General features: G+C 46.0%; 1 protein-coding gene across 1 annotated transcript in view; it reads left to right on the top strand.

Moving 5' to 3' along the window:
- The window catches only part of SYT3 (synaptotagmin 3), a 13196-nt gene extending 10174 nt beyond the window's left edge, over nt 1-3022 (top strand). The window contains exons 7-9 of the mRNA XM_024768503.1: nt 55-194; nt 2311-2379; nt 2547-3022. Of these exons, the coding sequence (XP_024624271.1) occupies nt 55-194; nt 2311-2376 (206 nt within the window). The 3' untranslated portion in view covers nt 2377-2379; nt 2547-3022. The remainder of the gene's footprint in view (nt 1-54; nt 195-2310; nt 2380-2546) is intronic.
- Nucleotides 3023-14989: the final 11967 nt, after the last annotated feature.

Below are 14989 nucleotides of genomic sequence, written 5' to 3' on the forward strand. Positions count from 1 at the left end.
GAGGCAGGGCCTGCCTCCCTCCCTCTCAGGTGCTCACCGACCCCCCACCCCTGACCCCCAGCATCGGACACAACGAGGTGATCGGCGTGTGCCGCGTGGGTCCCGACGCCGCCGACCCCCACGGCCGCGAGCACTGGGCCGAGATGCTGGCCAACCCGCGCAAGCCCGTGGAGCACTGGCACCAGCTGGTGGAGGTGCGTGGGCGCCACCCGACGTCCCTCCCACCGCGTTTGCCCCTTCACTCACGCAACGCGTCACGTTTCTGTGGGCTGTGGAGTCAGCGTAGGTTCGAACCCCCGCTCTACCATCTCTAGCTGTGTGATTTAGAGCAAGTTACTTGAACTCTCTGTGTCTCAATTTCCTCTGTTGGGAAATGGGACCGTTAATAACACCTATTGTTAGGATAGATGTGAAGATTCAGTGAGTTAATGCAGGACTAAGTGTCTGCCTCTTAGTAAGGGCTCAGTAAATAGTCAGCTACTATTATTATTATTACCCATGGTGCTAAGTCCCAAACAAAAGGAAAACACTAGGTGATAAAATAGAGCGGGGGTTTTCTTTATTTGTTATTTAAAGCAGGCTGTGAAAATTGAAATGAATAAGAAAATAAAGTTGAAATAGAACAGAACAGACATTTTCACAGGGCAGCAAACCGAGGATCATAGCGTTAATTTATTTTTCTCCCTGTCAGTTGTGGTCCAAAACGTTTTGGAATCTGGGAGGTAGAGGGAATCTGGATGGGGGATGGAGGATGCCCTTTAGATTAGGGGGTCATGGAGGGCTTCTTGGAGGAGGTGACATTTGAGCAGAGGCCTGGAGGTTGAAAAGGAATGGGCTCAGGTGAAGAAGATTGTAGGGAGAGGGCAAGGCTGCCCGTTCCTGTTCCTCGGAATCATCGAGGAGGCTGATGTCAGCGGTGAGCCTGGAGCAGACAAAGAAGGGGTACGAGCAGATCCCAGGAGGCCTTGTGGGTCACGCAAGAGCCAGCCTGACAATTTTTAAATTAAAATTTAAGATCATTACTTGGTCAAGAGAAATTTTCAAACGTGGTTCTCTCATTTGAAACCAAGAAAAGCAAAGAAGTAGCTTTTGGAGGTATTGATGAATTTGCTGTCACTAAAGCCAAGAAAGTGAAATTCTACTAAATTCTTTGTAGGGTATAAATTAAACATTTAAACTTAAGAAAATATGAATTTCAGTACACTTTTCTTTTTTTTCAATATTTTCTCAATTATTTTAATATGCCACGAAAAAAGAATTTTAAATACAGAAAAACCAGGTGCATATTTCTCCTTTCGTCTCCAGTTCTTGAGCCCAGGAACTGGCCCTTATTTACAATTTAAATACATTTTAATTTTTATTTAAAATGGCACAGGACCGGCTTTTATTTAAAATTTGTATTTCGCTCATCATGGATTTTTTTTGCATTCATTTTGATTTTTTTTAATTGCATTACAATAGCATTTATCTTTTTTTTTTTTTTTTAATAGCATTTATCTTGATTGCTGAGTTTGGATGCAACTTAAATTTTACTCTAGGAGTCAGTTCGTCACTTGGAATTGACTAGTCTGGCCCTGCTTTGGACTTTTTTCCTGGTTGGGGGTGCGGGGGGACTTAAAGGGCTGAGCACAGAACTCAGATGTGAGTTTTGAAAAGACTGTGATTGTACTTGGATAAACAGATGGCAGCTTCTCCATCCTTCCATCACTCACTCTTCTAATTCACTCACTCATTTATTCACAAACTTCTCTGGAAGCAGAGAGGAGCTGAACCCCAGCAGAGTCTGGCCCTGACCTTGACTTTCAGCCAGTAGAACACTGGCTGATGCCCCAGAGCATCTTTCTACTCCCAGAGCTGACCCTGCCCCTTCTCTGCTTAGCCCTCCCATGGCTCCACGGCACCCCCAGGACTGGGTCTCAGCTCCTCAGAGGCCCTGCAGGGTCTTCCCCATCACCCCAGTATCCTCATCTCTCCTCACATTTCCACTGACTGCTTCTTTGTGTCTCAGTTTCTGCATCTGTAGAATGGGACTGTTGTACCACTTGTCCCATCACTTCAGAGCCAGGCAAAAAAGAGATCTGTAAGTGATGAAAACAGGGAATTCCCTGGCAGTTCAGCGGTTAGGACTTGTGCTTTCACTACCGAGGGTGAGGGTTCAATCCACGGTTGGGGAAGTAAGATCCCACAAGCCGCAAGTCACAACCAAAAAAAAAAAAAAAGAAAACAGGTTTGATATCTAGTTAGATTGATTATTAGCAACTGTTTTGTCTCTGTCCCTTACTCCTGAGCCTTCTGGATTTCCCCTTTCAGGAAAAGACTTTGACCAGCTTCACAAAAGACAGCAAAGGACTGTCAGAGAAAGAGAACTCAGAGTGAGGGGTAAGGAGCCCAGACCGGGGGTGGGAGGGGCTGGACTCCTGGGTCTGAGGATGCAGAGACATAGGACCGGGATTCCTGGGTCCCCGGGGTGGTGACGGAACTACAGCAGGTCATGGGCCTACTGCTGTCTGCCATCACTGATGTTTCCTCCCTGCCCATTCCTGCAGGTCTGGCCTAAGCTCAGGATCGGACCAGGCCCCCTCAGGACCCCATCCCTTCCTGCCCGGACTGTGAATTCATCTCCTCGAAGCCATAACGTCCGAGCCACGTGGTGCGGGGCAGTGCTGGGCCTGCCCATCCTTCTACCCCTGGAGGCGTGGGGATGGAAGGCAGGCGGGCCCAGCTCCCTGTTTCAGGGTGGGGGGCATCCAGTCTCCACTGTGTCTGTCCTCCCTTCCCCGGGGCTCCCCATCCAGGCGAGGGGCCGTGCATGTCTGGGGGACCCCTCCCCCTCCCCAAACCTCTGTCTGTCTCTGTGTCTCTTTGCTGTTTGTACAAGACTTGGCGTCCTAACCCTTGTTCTCACCGTGAATGTCAACAGACCAATCCTTCGTGTTCCCCTAGACACACACACAGCTGTGTCTAACCTTTCTGTTCACCACATCCCCCGTCTGGCCAGTGCCCCCACTGCTGCTGCTATCAATGCCAGAATAAACACATACCGTGGGTCTCACTCTGTCTAGGGCTCCTGTCCTTTCTGGGACCGGGAAGCTGGGTTGGAACCTCCTGGCTCTGCATTCAGACAAATGTTTCATTCACTGCCTGGGTGACCTTTGGCAACTTAATTGATTTATCTGAGCCTTTCTAAATTTCACATTGGCCAGGACCACTGTGATTATAGGACACAAAATGCAACCCAGGGGCTTCCCTGGTGGCGCAGTGGTTAAAAATTAAAAAAAAAAAAAAAAAAAAAAAAGCTCTGCCCTCTTTAAAAAAAAAAAAGAATCCACCTGCCAACGCAGGGGACGCGGGTTAGAGCTCTGATCTGGGAAGATCCCACATGCTGCACAGCAGCTAAGCCGGTGAGCCACAACTACTGAGCCCGCGCGCCTAGAGCCTGTGCTCTGCAATAGGAGAAGCCACTGCAATGAGAAGCCCGCACACCGCAACAGAGAGTAGCCCCCACTTGCCGCAGCTAGAGAAAGCCCACGCACAGCAACGAAGACCCAATGCAGCCAAAAATTAATAATTAATTAATATTTTAAAAGGCAACCCACACTACTGTAAGCCACAAGCAGCATGGAAAGACATCCAGGGAAGTCTGAGCGCACAGAAGGACTTCAGGCATGGTTGGATCCAGGTGTTCGAGTGATTCTGCTTTGTCCTTTATTGACTTCATTCTCAGGCAGGTCTTTGTGGTGGTAATAAATGGCCACTTGGAACTGCGGCTTATAAAGCTGCGTCTGCCATCATGCCTTCAGCTGCAGAAAACAGAGAGAGCTGAAATGGTAGAGATTTCTTTTGTTCATCTAACAAACGTTTTAAAGATACAAAGTCCCAGGGTTAGTTCAGCTGCTCAGTGTCAGGCACTGGGTTGGCGTCTGTGAGAATTGTTTTGCTTTCCCCTCATGGGTACAAACTGTCTGCAACGGTACCACATGTTGTGTTCTCAGACGGTGACATCTAAAGCAGAAAATGTGGACAGGGGCCTCCCCTTATGTGTTCGCTTTTTTTTCTCCCCGGAAGAGTTCTCCTTCTCATTTGCCAGGGTTCTGTGGCCAGCCTGGGTTGCAAAGAAATCTGGAAAGTGAGCATCTGTCATTTCTAGTCTATATCGTGGGATGTGGCCCTTGCCAGCAAGGAAGCACAGAAAGGGGAATGATTGTTGGGTAGGAAATTAACAGGACCTGCTGCGGCTGCAAAAAATTGGAAACAAAATTAGGATAGTCACTCTCTCTCTCTCTCTCTCTCTCTCTCTCTCTCTCTCTCTCTCTCTCTCTCTCTCTCTCTCTCTCTTTCTCTTTCTCTCCCTGCTTCCATATCATTCAGGAAAAGGATTCTGATTGGTCCTGCTCAGGCCTTGGACCATCACCTCAAGCTAAGCACGTGTCCAGTTGGCAAGCTTGCTCTTGAGCCTTGCCCCTGCCATGGCTGATTCTTCCTCCACTGCCCATCTCACCTAGATCGTCTCAGACCCCGTCAGGAGCTCATCCCTTCTTCCCTAGCTGTGAATTCATCTCCTGAAGTCATAACGGTTTGTTAGTAGAGAACATGGGGGGGGGTCCCCTGATTGACAGTCCCAACAAAATCACATGGCAGTGCGTGCCACAACTACTGAGCTCACACACGCTGGAGCCCGCGCGCCACAACTACAGAGAGGCCTGCACGCCGCAGTGAAGAGCCGGCACACCACAGCGAAAGATCCCTCATGCCGCAACTAAGACCCAACGCAGCCAAATAAATGAATAAATAATTTTTTAAAAAGCACATGGCAGTAGTCAGGGGACCGTCCTTCAAAGTAGTGAATGTCCACTACATGACTAGTTGACATGAATTCACACCCACTTGACCATATACAGCATTTCAAAAACTTCTACCATGAAAAAATAGTACAGCCGCTGTATTCATTTGCTAGGGCTGCCATAACAAATTACCACAAAGTGGCTGGCTGAGAACAGCAGGAATGTATTCCCTAATAGTTCTAGAGACCAGAAGTCTGAAGTCAAGGTGTCAGCAGGGTTGGCTCCTGCTGAGGCTCTAGGAGAGAATTCGTACCATGCCTCTCACCTAGCTCCTGGTAGCTACCTGAAATCCTTGGCGCTCCTTGGCTGGTAGATGCATCGCTGCAATCTCTGCTTCTGTCTTCACACCGCCTTGTTCCCTGTGCCTCTGTATCTCGAATCTCCCTCTCCCTTTACCTCTATTTAAAAGCACATAGAACGCTGATTCTTTTTTTTTTTTTTTGCACTCTAACTAGTAGTACGGGTACTCTCTTTTCTTGAGGAATGAGCACTTTTCAAAACTCTAATAAATGTCGAGGTTAGAAAGGTACAATACGACTTGTCAAGTTCAGCTTAAAGGCAAACAAGGCAGCCTATTAGCATCCACAAGGATTGCAAGTTGATTTTAACCTAATAAATATCTTGAAAATACCCTCAGGAAGACAGTCTATCATGCCAAACTTACCCTCTAAATTAATGTCATACTCTATTGGGCATGCTGCTCGTTTATTCTTTTTGCCAATTTTGATGATGCCACTACATTCAGCAAGTTGATCCGGTACACAAGTGAGCTTTGTTTTTTGTTGTCGTTTTTGTGTTTTGTTTTTTCTGGCCACACCACGCGGCTTGCAAGATCTTAGTTCTCCCACCAGGGATCGCACCTGTGCCCCCTGCAGTGGAAACGTGGAGTCCTAACCACTGGACCGCCAGGGAAGTCCCTACAAGTGAGCTTTGAATTAGAGCTTAGGCTCAAATTCTCCTCCCCATGTATTAGCTCTGTGACTTTGGCCAAAGTATATAACCTCTCTGTGCCTCAAGTTCTTTAACTGTAGGGTAGAGAAATGATAATGCCTACTTCACAAGAATGCTGTGAAGATTAAGTGAAATAATACACGTGAGACACTTAGCGTGGTATTTGGTATATAGTAACTGACTCAAATGTTAGCTAATAATATGGATAATGGTGACTATAACTACCAGTAATTATTACATATTATTAGAATATATTTGTGCATTAGGAATCTTCATAATCACTTTAATATTGACTGACCTAAAATATAAGTATCAGCTATTCCAGAAAAGAGAAAGATGTTTCCGGGTAAGGACGTGTAAGCGGGACAATTTTTAAAAAATTTTTTTAAATTTTAAATAATTTGCTTTGAATAGGCATAAGTTGGTTACAATCAACCCTACATGGGGTTCGTGGGGGGGGGTTGTTTTTCTGCCTTTCTCTTATAAAGATACCTGTCGTTGGATTTAGGGAACACTCTGAGTCCAGGATGATCTCATCTGGAAACCCTTAACTCAATTACATCTGCAAAGAGCCCTTTTCCAAATACGATCCCGTTTGCAGGTTCTGGGGAGTTAAGACAATGACATATCTCTTAAACCTCTTGCAATCGCCTCAGAAAACAGTTTATCGGTTTTTCATAAAGTTAAACATGGGACTCAGCAATCCCACTCCGGAGTAATATTTACCCATGAGAAGTAAAAGCATATGTCCACACAAATATTCACAGCCATCTTATTCACAATAACCCCAATGTGGAAAACTGGAAACGATGGAAATTTTCATCACCAGGAATGGGTAAACAAATTGTATGTCCATAGAATGGAATACTAGTCAGCAGTCAAAAGAACTACCGACTGATATGTGTGACATCAGAAACAGCGTGTCTTGTGAAAGAAGCCAGACAGAAAAGAGTACAAGCTGTATGATTCCATTTCTATGAAATTGTAAGAAGGGAATACTGATCTCTAAGGACAGAAGTCAGATTAGGGTTGCCTGGAGCCAAGCAGTGGGGATGGGGGATTGATTATATACAGGTAAGGAGGAACCTTTTGGAATGATGGAACTGTTCTATATCTTGATTGTGGAGGTGGCCATACACTGTATATACTTGTCAAAACTCATAGAAGAGTACACTTAAAATCGGTGCATTGTTTTAAATTATGGCAAAATACACATAACAGGGGCTTCCCTGGTGGCACAGTGGCGAAGAATCCGCCTGCCAATGCAGGGGACATGGGTTCGAGCCCTGGTCCGGGAAGATCCCACATGCCGCGGAGCAACTAAGCCCGTGCGCCACAACTATTGAGCCTGCGCTCTAGAGCCCGTGAGCCACAACTGCTGAGCCCCCGAGCCACAACTACTGAAGCCTGCGGGCCTAGAGCCCGTGCTCCGCAACAAGAGAAGCCACCGCAGTGAGAAGCCCGCACCCCGGAACAAAGAGCAGCCCCCGCTCGAAGGAACTAGAGGAAGCCTGTGTGCAGCAACGAAGACCCAACACAGCCAAAAAAAAAAAAAAAAACACATAGCATAAAATTTACTATCTTAACCCTTTTGAAGGTTCAGAGCCTTAGTGTTAAGTACATTCACATTGTTGTGCAACCAATATCCAGAACTCTTCATCTTGAAAAAAACGGAAACTTTATACTCAGTAAACAACTCCTCATCCCCCCGCCACCTCAGCCCCTGGCAACCGCCATTCTAGGTACCGCACGTAATTGGAATCATACAGTGTTTTCCTACAATTGTAACAAATGTACCACACTAACGCAGGATGTTAATAATAAAGGGAATTAGGAGAGGGCATATTAGGGTGTAGAGAATTAGGGTACGGAGTTCCCCTTAGGGTATACGGGAACTTTCTGTACTTTTCGCTCAATTGTTTTCTGTAAACCTAAAACTGCTTTTTTTAAAAGCTTATTAAAGGCTTCTCTGGTGGCGCAGTGGTTGAGAGTCCACCTGCTGATGCAGGGGACACGGGTTCGTGCCTCGGTTCGGAAAGATCCCACATGTCGCGGAGCGGCTGGGCCTGCGCGTCCAGAGCCTGTGCTTCGCAACGGGAGAGACCACAACACTGAGAGGCCCGCGTACCGCAAAGAGAAAAAAAAAAAAAAGCGTATTAATTTCTTTTTAAACGATAACGTGCCAATCAGGCAAAAACCACAGGTGTCCGTTATATGGGTCCATAGTTGCAGTAGGTGTCCACTCTAACGATAGTATGCACGTCTGGGGATGATTATGGAGATTGGAAAAGATAATAAAGGCGAATGCCCTTTGCATATTGAAGTATTTGAGACCAAGATCACTCCTTATTCCTGGGCACACAGTTTCTTCCTGCGTCCTCTAGACCTCTTGTGACGGCTAGGGCAGAAAAGATGTAGCCAATCAAGAGTGGCTCGCCAGTGACGTCACCAGTCACCAAGGCTTCCAAGGGCTCAGCGCACCGTGGCGCCCTCTGGCGGGGAAAAGGGAGGCTGTATCTGAGAGACAGCCAATCTGGTCAGCTGACTTTGGCCAAGTTTCAGTGCCCGGTGCAACACCCCTCACGCTCCCTGGCAACTCAAGTCACTTTCCATGTCCAGAAACCCTACCAGGAGAGAGAAATGCTGAGAGGAAGGAAAGATCAAGAGTCCCTGGCATCCAATCAGATACAGGAATTAACTCAACAGACACCCAATCAGATTAGCGATCCAACCAAATAGCGCAGGTATCCAATTAGACAGAGCAGAGTTGCCATGACAACACGAGTCTCTAAAGAGTTTGCAGAGTCCCTAAGCTCAAACGCTTGAGCGCCATCTGGCGCTCGGCAACTCTTGGCCACTTACTCCAGCAAGCGCCTGCTAGTTGAAGGCAGCCAATAAGGCGGGGCAAAGCCTCTGTGACGTCACTAGTTGCGGAGCCGGTGCCTGGAGAGCTTGAGCTCGAAGGCGAGTTCGTGTGAGCTCCTGCGAGCCCGCTGGCGTGTCGCGCACACTTTCTCCAGTACAGCGGTTGGTGCGCATGCGCTCGTGTTTCTTTTTCCTTTTTATTTTTTTTTTTTAAGCGTAAGGGAGCAATAAAAGGCGGGAAAGGGCATGAGGCGAGGTGTGAGGCGAGAGGCACAAGGCGGACGGCTAGGCTGACTGACTGACAGATGGACCGAGGGGGGCCCCCTTGGTCCCAGAAAAGGCCTGAGAGAGGGTGTGGACCCATAAAATCTTGTTGAGGGACAGAGCCCCAGAGATGCCAGAGACTGACTAGAAGAAAGAACTCCAAAGGGACGGAGAGCTCCCCCCATATGCACACCTACAGGAACAGAACACGATTCAGACACGATAGAAAATCGCAGTGATGGAGAAGCGGGAAGCGACAGAGGAAGATAAATGACGCGACAAGGGGAAGGGCCCAGAGGCGAGAGAGAGAGAGTGACGGTGATTGGGAACGATAGCGGGCGGTTGTTGTAGAGATGGAGGGGACGGAAGTAAGTCCATGGTCACAGACGGCCTGAAGACATGGGGGACCGAGGTGAGGGGAGTGAGGCCAGGGACAGAGAGAGAGAAGTGGGATCGGCCATGAGGAAGGGGATCATCGGAGGCAAAGGAGGAGTAGCAGAGAGAGAGCAGAGAGTGAGTCGGGTGAGGTGAAAGTTGCAGAAGTGATGGACACGGAGAAGAGGTCAACAGAGACTGAGGGGACTGAGACACTAAGACCCCAAGAGTCCTGGACAGAAACCAAGGGGTCTAAGAAAGAAGGGAGAGAGACCAAGGGGACCGTAATACAGACAGAGAGAACAGAGTCATGGGGAGGAAGAGGACGGTGACGGAAGGGACAGAGACCAAAGGGACAGTGAAAAAAGGGGAAAGAGATAAATGGGGCAGTGGCAGATATAGAGAAGGTGACGATCACAAAGAGAGAGAAGACAGACTCAGAGGCGATCAAGATATAGAGGACAGGGCTTCCCTGGTGGCGCAGTGGTTGAGAGTCCGCCTGCCGATGCAGGGGACACGGGTTCGTGCCCTGGTCCGGGAAGATCCCACATGCCGCGGAGCGGCTGGGCCCGTGAGCCATGGCCACTGAGCCTGTGCTCCGCAGCGGGAGAGGCCACAACAGTGAGAGGCCCGCGTACCGCAAAAAAAAAAAAAAAAAGATATAGAGGACAGTGACAGAGAAAGAGAGAGAAGACAGAGATAAGAGATGGAAATAATGTGCGGGAAAGTGACAAAAATAGAGGGAAAGGTGTCAGAGTTGAAGGCAAGAAGGACAGGGACAAAGAACAACTTCAGGCAGAGGCAGCAGAGATAAAGGAAGGTAACAACGTTAGAGAAAACAATATATATTAGATAAGGAGTGGGCCAATCTACAGAAGAGTCAGAGAATGTGGGAAAGGGGAAAGTGGCAGAGAGAGAGATGGAACAGAAGTAGAGGGGGCAGAGACAGAGCTATAGGAGGGTCAAAGGCAGAGAGGGGACGACAGAAATAGAGGAACAGAGGACACAGAAGCAGAGTGGGGGACCCAGATGGAGGATTCAGAGTGGGACGGAGACCCAGACACAGACAGATTGAGAGGGAACGGAAACAGAATGCACAGACTCAGAGTAGAGAGCAAAGTGGTGACAGCACCGGAGTGGAGTAACAGAGCACATTCAATGACACAGTGACAAGTGAAGAAATCGAGGCAGAGAGGATGGTCACAGAAGGGAGTGATGAAGATGATAAAGACAGATTGTAGAAACATAACAGGCATAGAGAACAGAAAGGGGAGTGGGGCAGAGATAGAGAGATTGATGACCAACATAGAGGTTGGCTTGGCAGACATCCTGGAGATAAAGCCAGGGAGCAGGGTTGTGGGCAGTCAGAAATGTTGAAATTGTATCTTACAGAGGAGGATAGAGACAGAAGGAGAACATGACCAAGGCACAACAAAAAAAGATAGGGACGCAAAGACAGAGACCAAGTCATAGAGATGAACAGCGAGACGGGCAAAGAAAAGAAATGAGAGGGTCAGAGTCACCTGAGGCTCGGTGAAAGGTAAGGTTGACAGACGAAACAAAGATGGGTGGGGAAGTGAACAAAGTTCCCAAGAGAGTAAAAGGGACAGACCCACCCATGGATACCAACTGAGACCCACTACCCAGGCTAATACCTGATCCTGGGAAGTCCTGCAAACCAGGGAAGCTCAATCTTACTTCTTTATGCCACTTCGGTAAGTTGTGCCCTTGATTTGGGATTGTGTTTTGAAAGGTCTCCACACACATTCTAGATCTGTGACCGTGTTTCTAAATCCCCCAGTCATCTCGCTTTGGCCCACTTTAGCCACAGCACAAAAGAGGTTGCAAAATCGCTTTTTTTCATTCATTCAACAAATATTGAGTACTCACTATGTACCAGACACTATTCTGGGTGCTGAGGAAACAGCAGTGGACAAAACGAAGGACATGCACCCATAGAGATTTCAGCGCAGTCGGTGGGCAAATACATACATAACGTCAAGTAGTGTTAAGTGCTAAGAAGAAAAATTAAGCAAAGCTAAGAGGGCAGCGTAATTGAAGTTGTTAATAATAGCAGGCTAGGTTATTCAGATCAATCCTCCCACTGGAACATTAAAATTGCTGGAAGGAAAAAAGAATTTTTTAAGTCTTAAAAGCATTGTAGGTCTCACAAGATTCATCAGGCCATAACTGAAGAGAAATCAAGAACTCAGGGAAATAATCAGAGTACTTCTGCCCTGAGGGAATTTGAACTTTTACTTAGATGAAGGGAATAAAAAAGCTCAGGTCCCACCCAAGGTAGGGAATCCACATGAAACTGGGAAAGCAATGGCTATACCTTCAGGGTAAAGGAAGCTGGAAGTACATGGACCCTCGGTGGTGAATTTGCAGTCCATTACCTGGATGGTTCAAAAGATCTCAGGTTGCGAATTTAGTTTGATTTCAGACTGGCAGTGTTTCTAGGCTCTTGACAATAGCACACACAAGAAGTTTTCTCCGGTGAAAAGAACCTTCATTAAAGGCCCAAATCACTCCTGTAAACATATTTTCAAGGAAAGGAAGTAGCACACAGTCAGATATAACCAAGTGGACGAAGTGCCAGGAGAAAGAACCAGCAGAAATAAGAGACACTAGAAACGGACCCATCAAAATACTTGTGATATTGGAATTATCAGACAAACATAAAAACAATATGCCTTGTTTAGATAAAATACAAGATTGCCATTTTCTTCATGAACCAAGAAACCCTAAACTTTATCTAGATGTTTTAAAAATAACAAAACTAGTAGAAACTTCAAACTAAGGGAACAGATTTAAAATTAAAATCGACAGTTGAATAGAGAAATAGTGAATTGGAACATAAGTCAAAGAAATCATTCACAATGAACCTTGAAGAGACAGGGTAGAAAACATACAAAAGAAGTCGAGAGACATGGGGAATAGGGTGAGAGGGTCTTATCTGTATTTAGTCTGAGTCCCCAAAAGAGAGGAGAATAAGAATGTGGTAAAAGGAATATTTAGAGAAATAATGGTAGATTTTTCAAGCTTTCCAAAATTAAAAACGAGAGGCTGTAACCCAGAGATTCAAGAAGCCCAATGAATCGCAAGCAAGATAAATATAAAGAAATCCACACCTAGAAACCTTATTGTATATTTGAAGAATACCAAAAGGCAAAGAGATCTCAGTAGCAGCTAGAGAAAACAGATGTCCTTCAAAAGATCAATAGTTAGATAACAACTGACTTCTCAACAATAACAATGGAAGGCAGAATGAGATCAATGTGCTGGTAGAAAATAACCGCCAATTTTATACTCAGTGAAAAATAAATCTCAAGAACGAGATCGGGGAATTCCCCGGTGGTCCAGTGGTTAGGACTCCACGCTTCTGCTGCAAGGGGCCCGGGTTCAATCCCTGGTCAGGGAATTAAGATTCTGCAAGTTGGGTCGCTAGGCCAAAAAAAAAAAAAAAAAATCAGATATTAAAACAACTTTATACTGATACATTTGAAAATATAGATGAAATGGACAAATCCCTAGAAAACTATAACCTGCCCAAAGTGACATGAGAAGAAATATAGCATTTGATTAATCTTAATACCATTTAAGCAAATCAAAACAGTAACTTTAAAAAGCTAAACCACAAAGAAAATTCTGAGTCCAGACATTGTCACTGGCAAGTTCTGCTCAACTTTTAAGGGAGAAATGATTCCAGTATCATGCAAACTCTTCCAGAGACTAGGAGAGTAATCGCTCTCAGATCGTCTTATGAGACAAGCCTAACTTTGATACCAAAACCTGACAAGGAGAGTATGAGAAAAGAAAATTATAGGCCAATATTCATTTTTAAAATGCTAAATAATAGAATGAATGTATGGGAATCCACGTTCTGGATTTTCCCATAATGGCTCCTTTGCAGCATTAAATGTTTTCCAAACTAATTTTGGAGAGCCCATACTTTGCTGGCCCTTGAACGTGGACTTGGTCTGCCTCTTGAGTTATACAGTATTGGTTCCAGGCAGAAGGGAGAGCAGGGAAAAGGAGCATGTTTGACATGTTTGAGGGACAGAAAGAAAGTCAGAGTAGCCAGAGGGAGCATAGTGAATGAGAGGGAGGGGGGCTCAAAATAGAGGCAGAGAGGCAGAGGCCAAATCATATAGGGCCTGGTGGCCATAGGGAGATGTTTCCTTTTTATTCTAAGAGGAAAGGAAAGCCATGAGCTAACTAGGCCAGAATTCAAAACCTTCTATATACATTTGCTGTGTATCTCGGGCAATTCACTGTACCTCTCTGATTCTTTAGTTGTCCCAAATGTGGGAAGAGAGAAGAAAGAGAGAAATAATCCAGGAAGGAGATTCAAGAGACGTTGCATTTTCTCCCACCCTCCCTCTGGTGGATCCCAAAAGAGGGGCTGAGAGATTTCCTTCAAAGAAGAGTGAAGTTATCCCAAAGAGCTTTTTGTACCTTCTACGGAGAGCTCCCACCTTTAATTCCTTGAACCAGTCATTTGTCTGTGACCCAAAGCTCCTCTACAGGAATGGACGGAGGGGTCCAAGACCCCATGAAGACATTCTCTCTTCTCTCCTTCCCTTTGGTGCCTCCCTGATGATCTGTTTGGAACTGAGCGGGACTTCATAACCTGGGGCCAGACTTCAGGGGGTCACAAGTTTCCCTGAAATTGTATGTGAAGGTTTGTCTGTGTGTGTTTGTCTCCAGGCAAAGTGTTTTAGCTCATCAGATTCTCAAAAGATTATTTCACTTGCAAAGGACAAAACTCCAATTCAGACTGGCTGAAAAAAAAAAGGAAGAGGGATTGTTATTGCCTCATATAAATGAAAAGTCGTGGCAACCCCAAAACTTCAAGCACAGATCCAGACACTCACATGATGTCATCTGGATGCCTCTGATGAGCCCTGATTTCCTCTGTTTGGCTTCATCTTCACACGGGCTCTCCCTTCCTCGTGGAAATGACTTTGTGATTACATTAGACCCACCTGGATAATCCTGGCTACTGTCCCTATCTTAAAGTCAGGTGATTAGCAACCTTAATTCCTTCAGCTGCCTTCATCCCCCTTTACCATCTAACCTGACGTACTGACAGTTTCTGGGGATTAGGGCATCTTTGGGGAGCCATCACTCTACCTACTGCAGGAGGGATACATGCTGAGGAGGGACCACAAAACAGTCACTACTGTCTGACTGCTGGGTTAGAAACAAGGTTAGGGTGAGGAGGGGCTGGGAAATGGAAGGAAAGGGAGTTAACGTTTAACTGAACACACACTACCTGTCAGATGCTGTTCTTGGAACTTTATATACATTATTGTTTACTTCTTATGACAACCCTATTAAGTTCTTGACCCTATTAAGAGATGAATACCCTCATTTTACAAAAGAGAAGACAGAAGTTCAGAGTGATTGGGTGACTTGTACCACACAGTTAGCTGCTGGTGGCAGAAGTGGGATTAGAAGTCAGGCCTGTCAGCCTCTAAAGGACATTTAAAATAGAACCTTAGGTTTGTATCCATAGTGTGCATGTATATATGTTCATATATATTTCTTCCCTTTTAGAAAGTTATTTTTCAAATGTCCAAGTAATATATGGATAGAGTGTCCTTGCTTTTTAAAAACAGTATAACAGATCAAGCTAAAGTGCCGTTTGATCGCCTCTCTGCAATCTCGGCTTCTTTCCTGGAAGT

This window comes from Neophocaena asiaeorientalis, unplaced genomic scaffold (genome assembly GCF_003031525.2).
Source record: "Neophocaena asiaeorientalis asiaeorientalis breed wild unplaced genomic scaffold, Neophocaena_asiaeorientalis_V1.1 scaffold629, whole genome shotgun sequence".
NCBI lineage: Eukaryota > Metazoa > Chordata > Mammalia > Artiodactyla > Phocoenidae > Neophocaena > Neophocaena asiaeorientalis.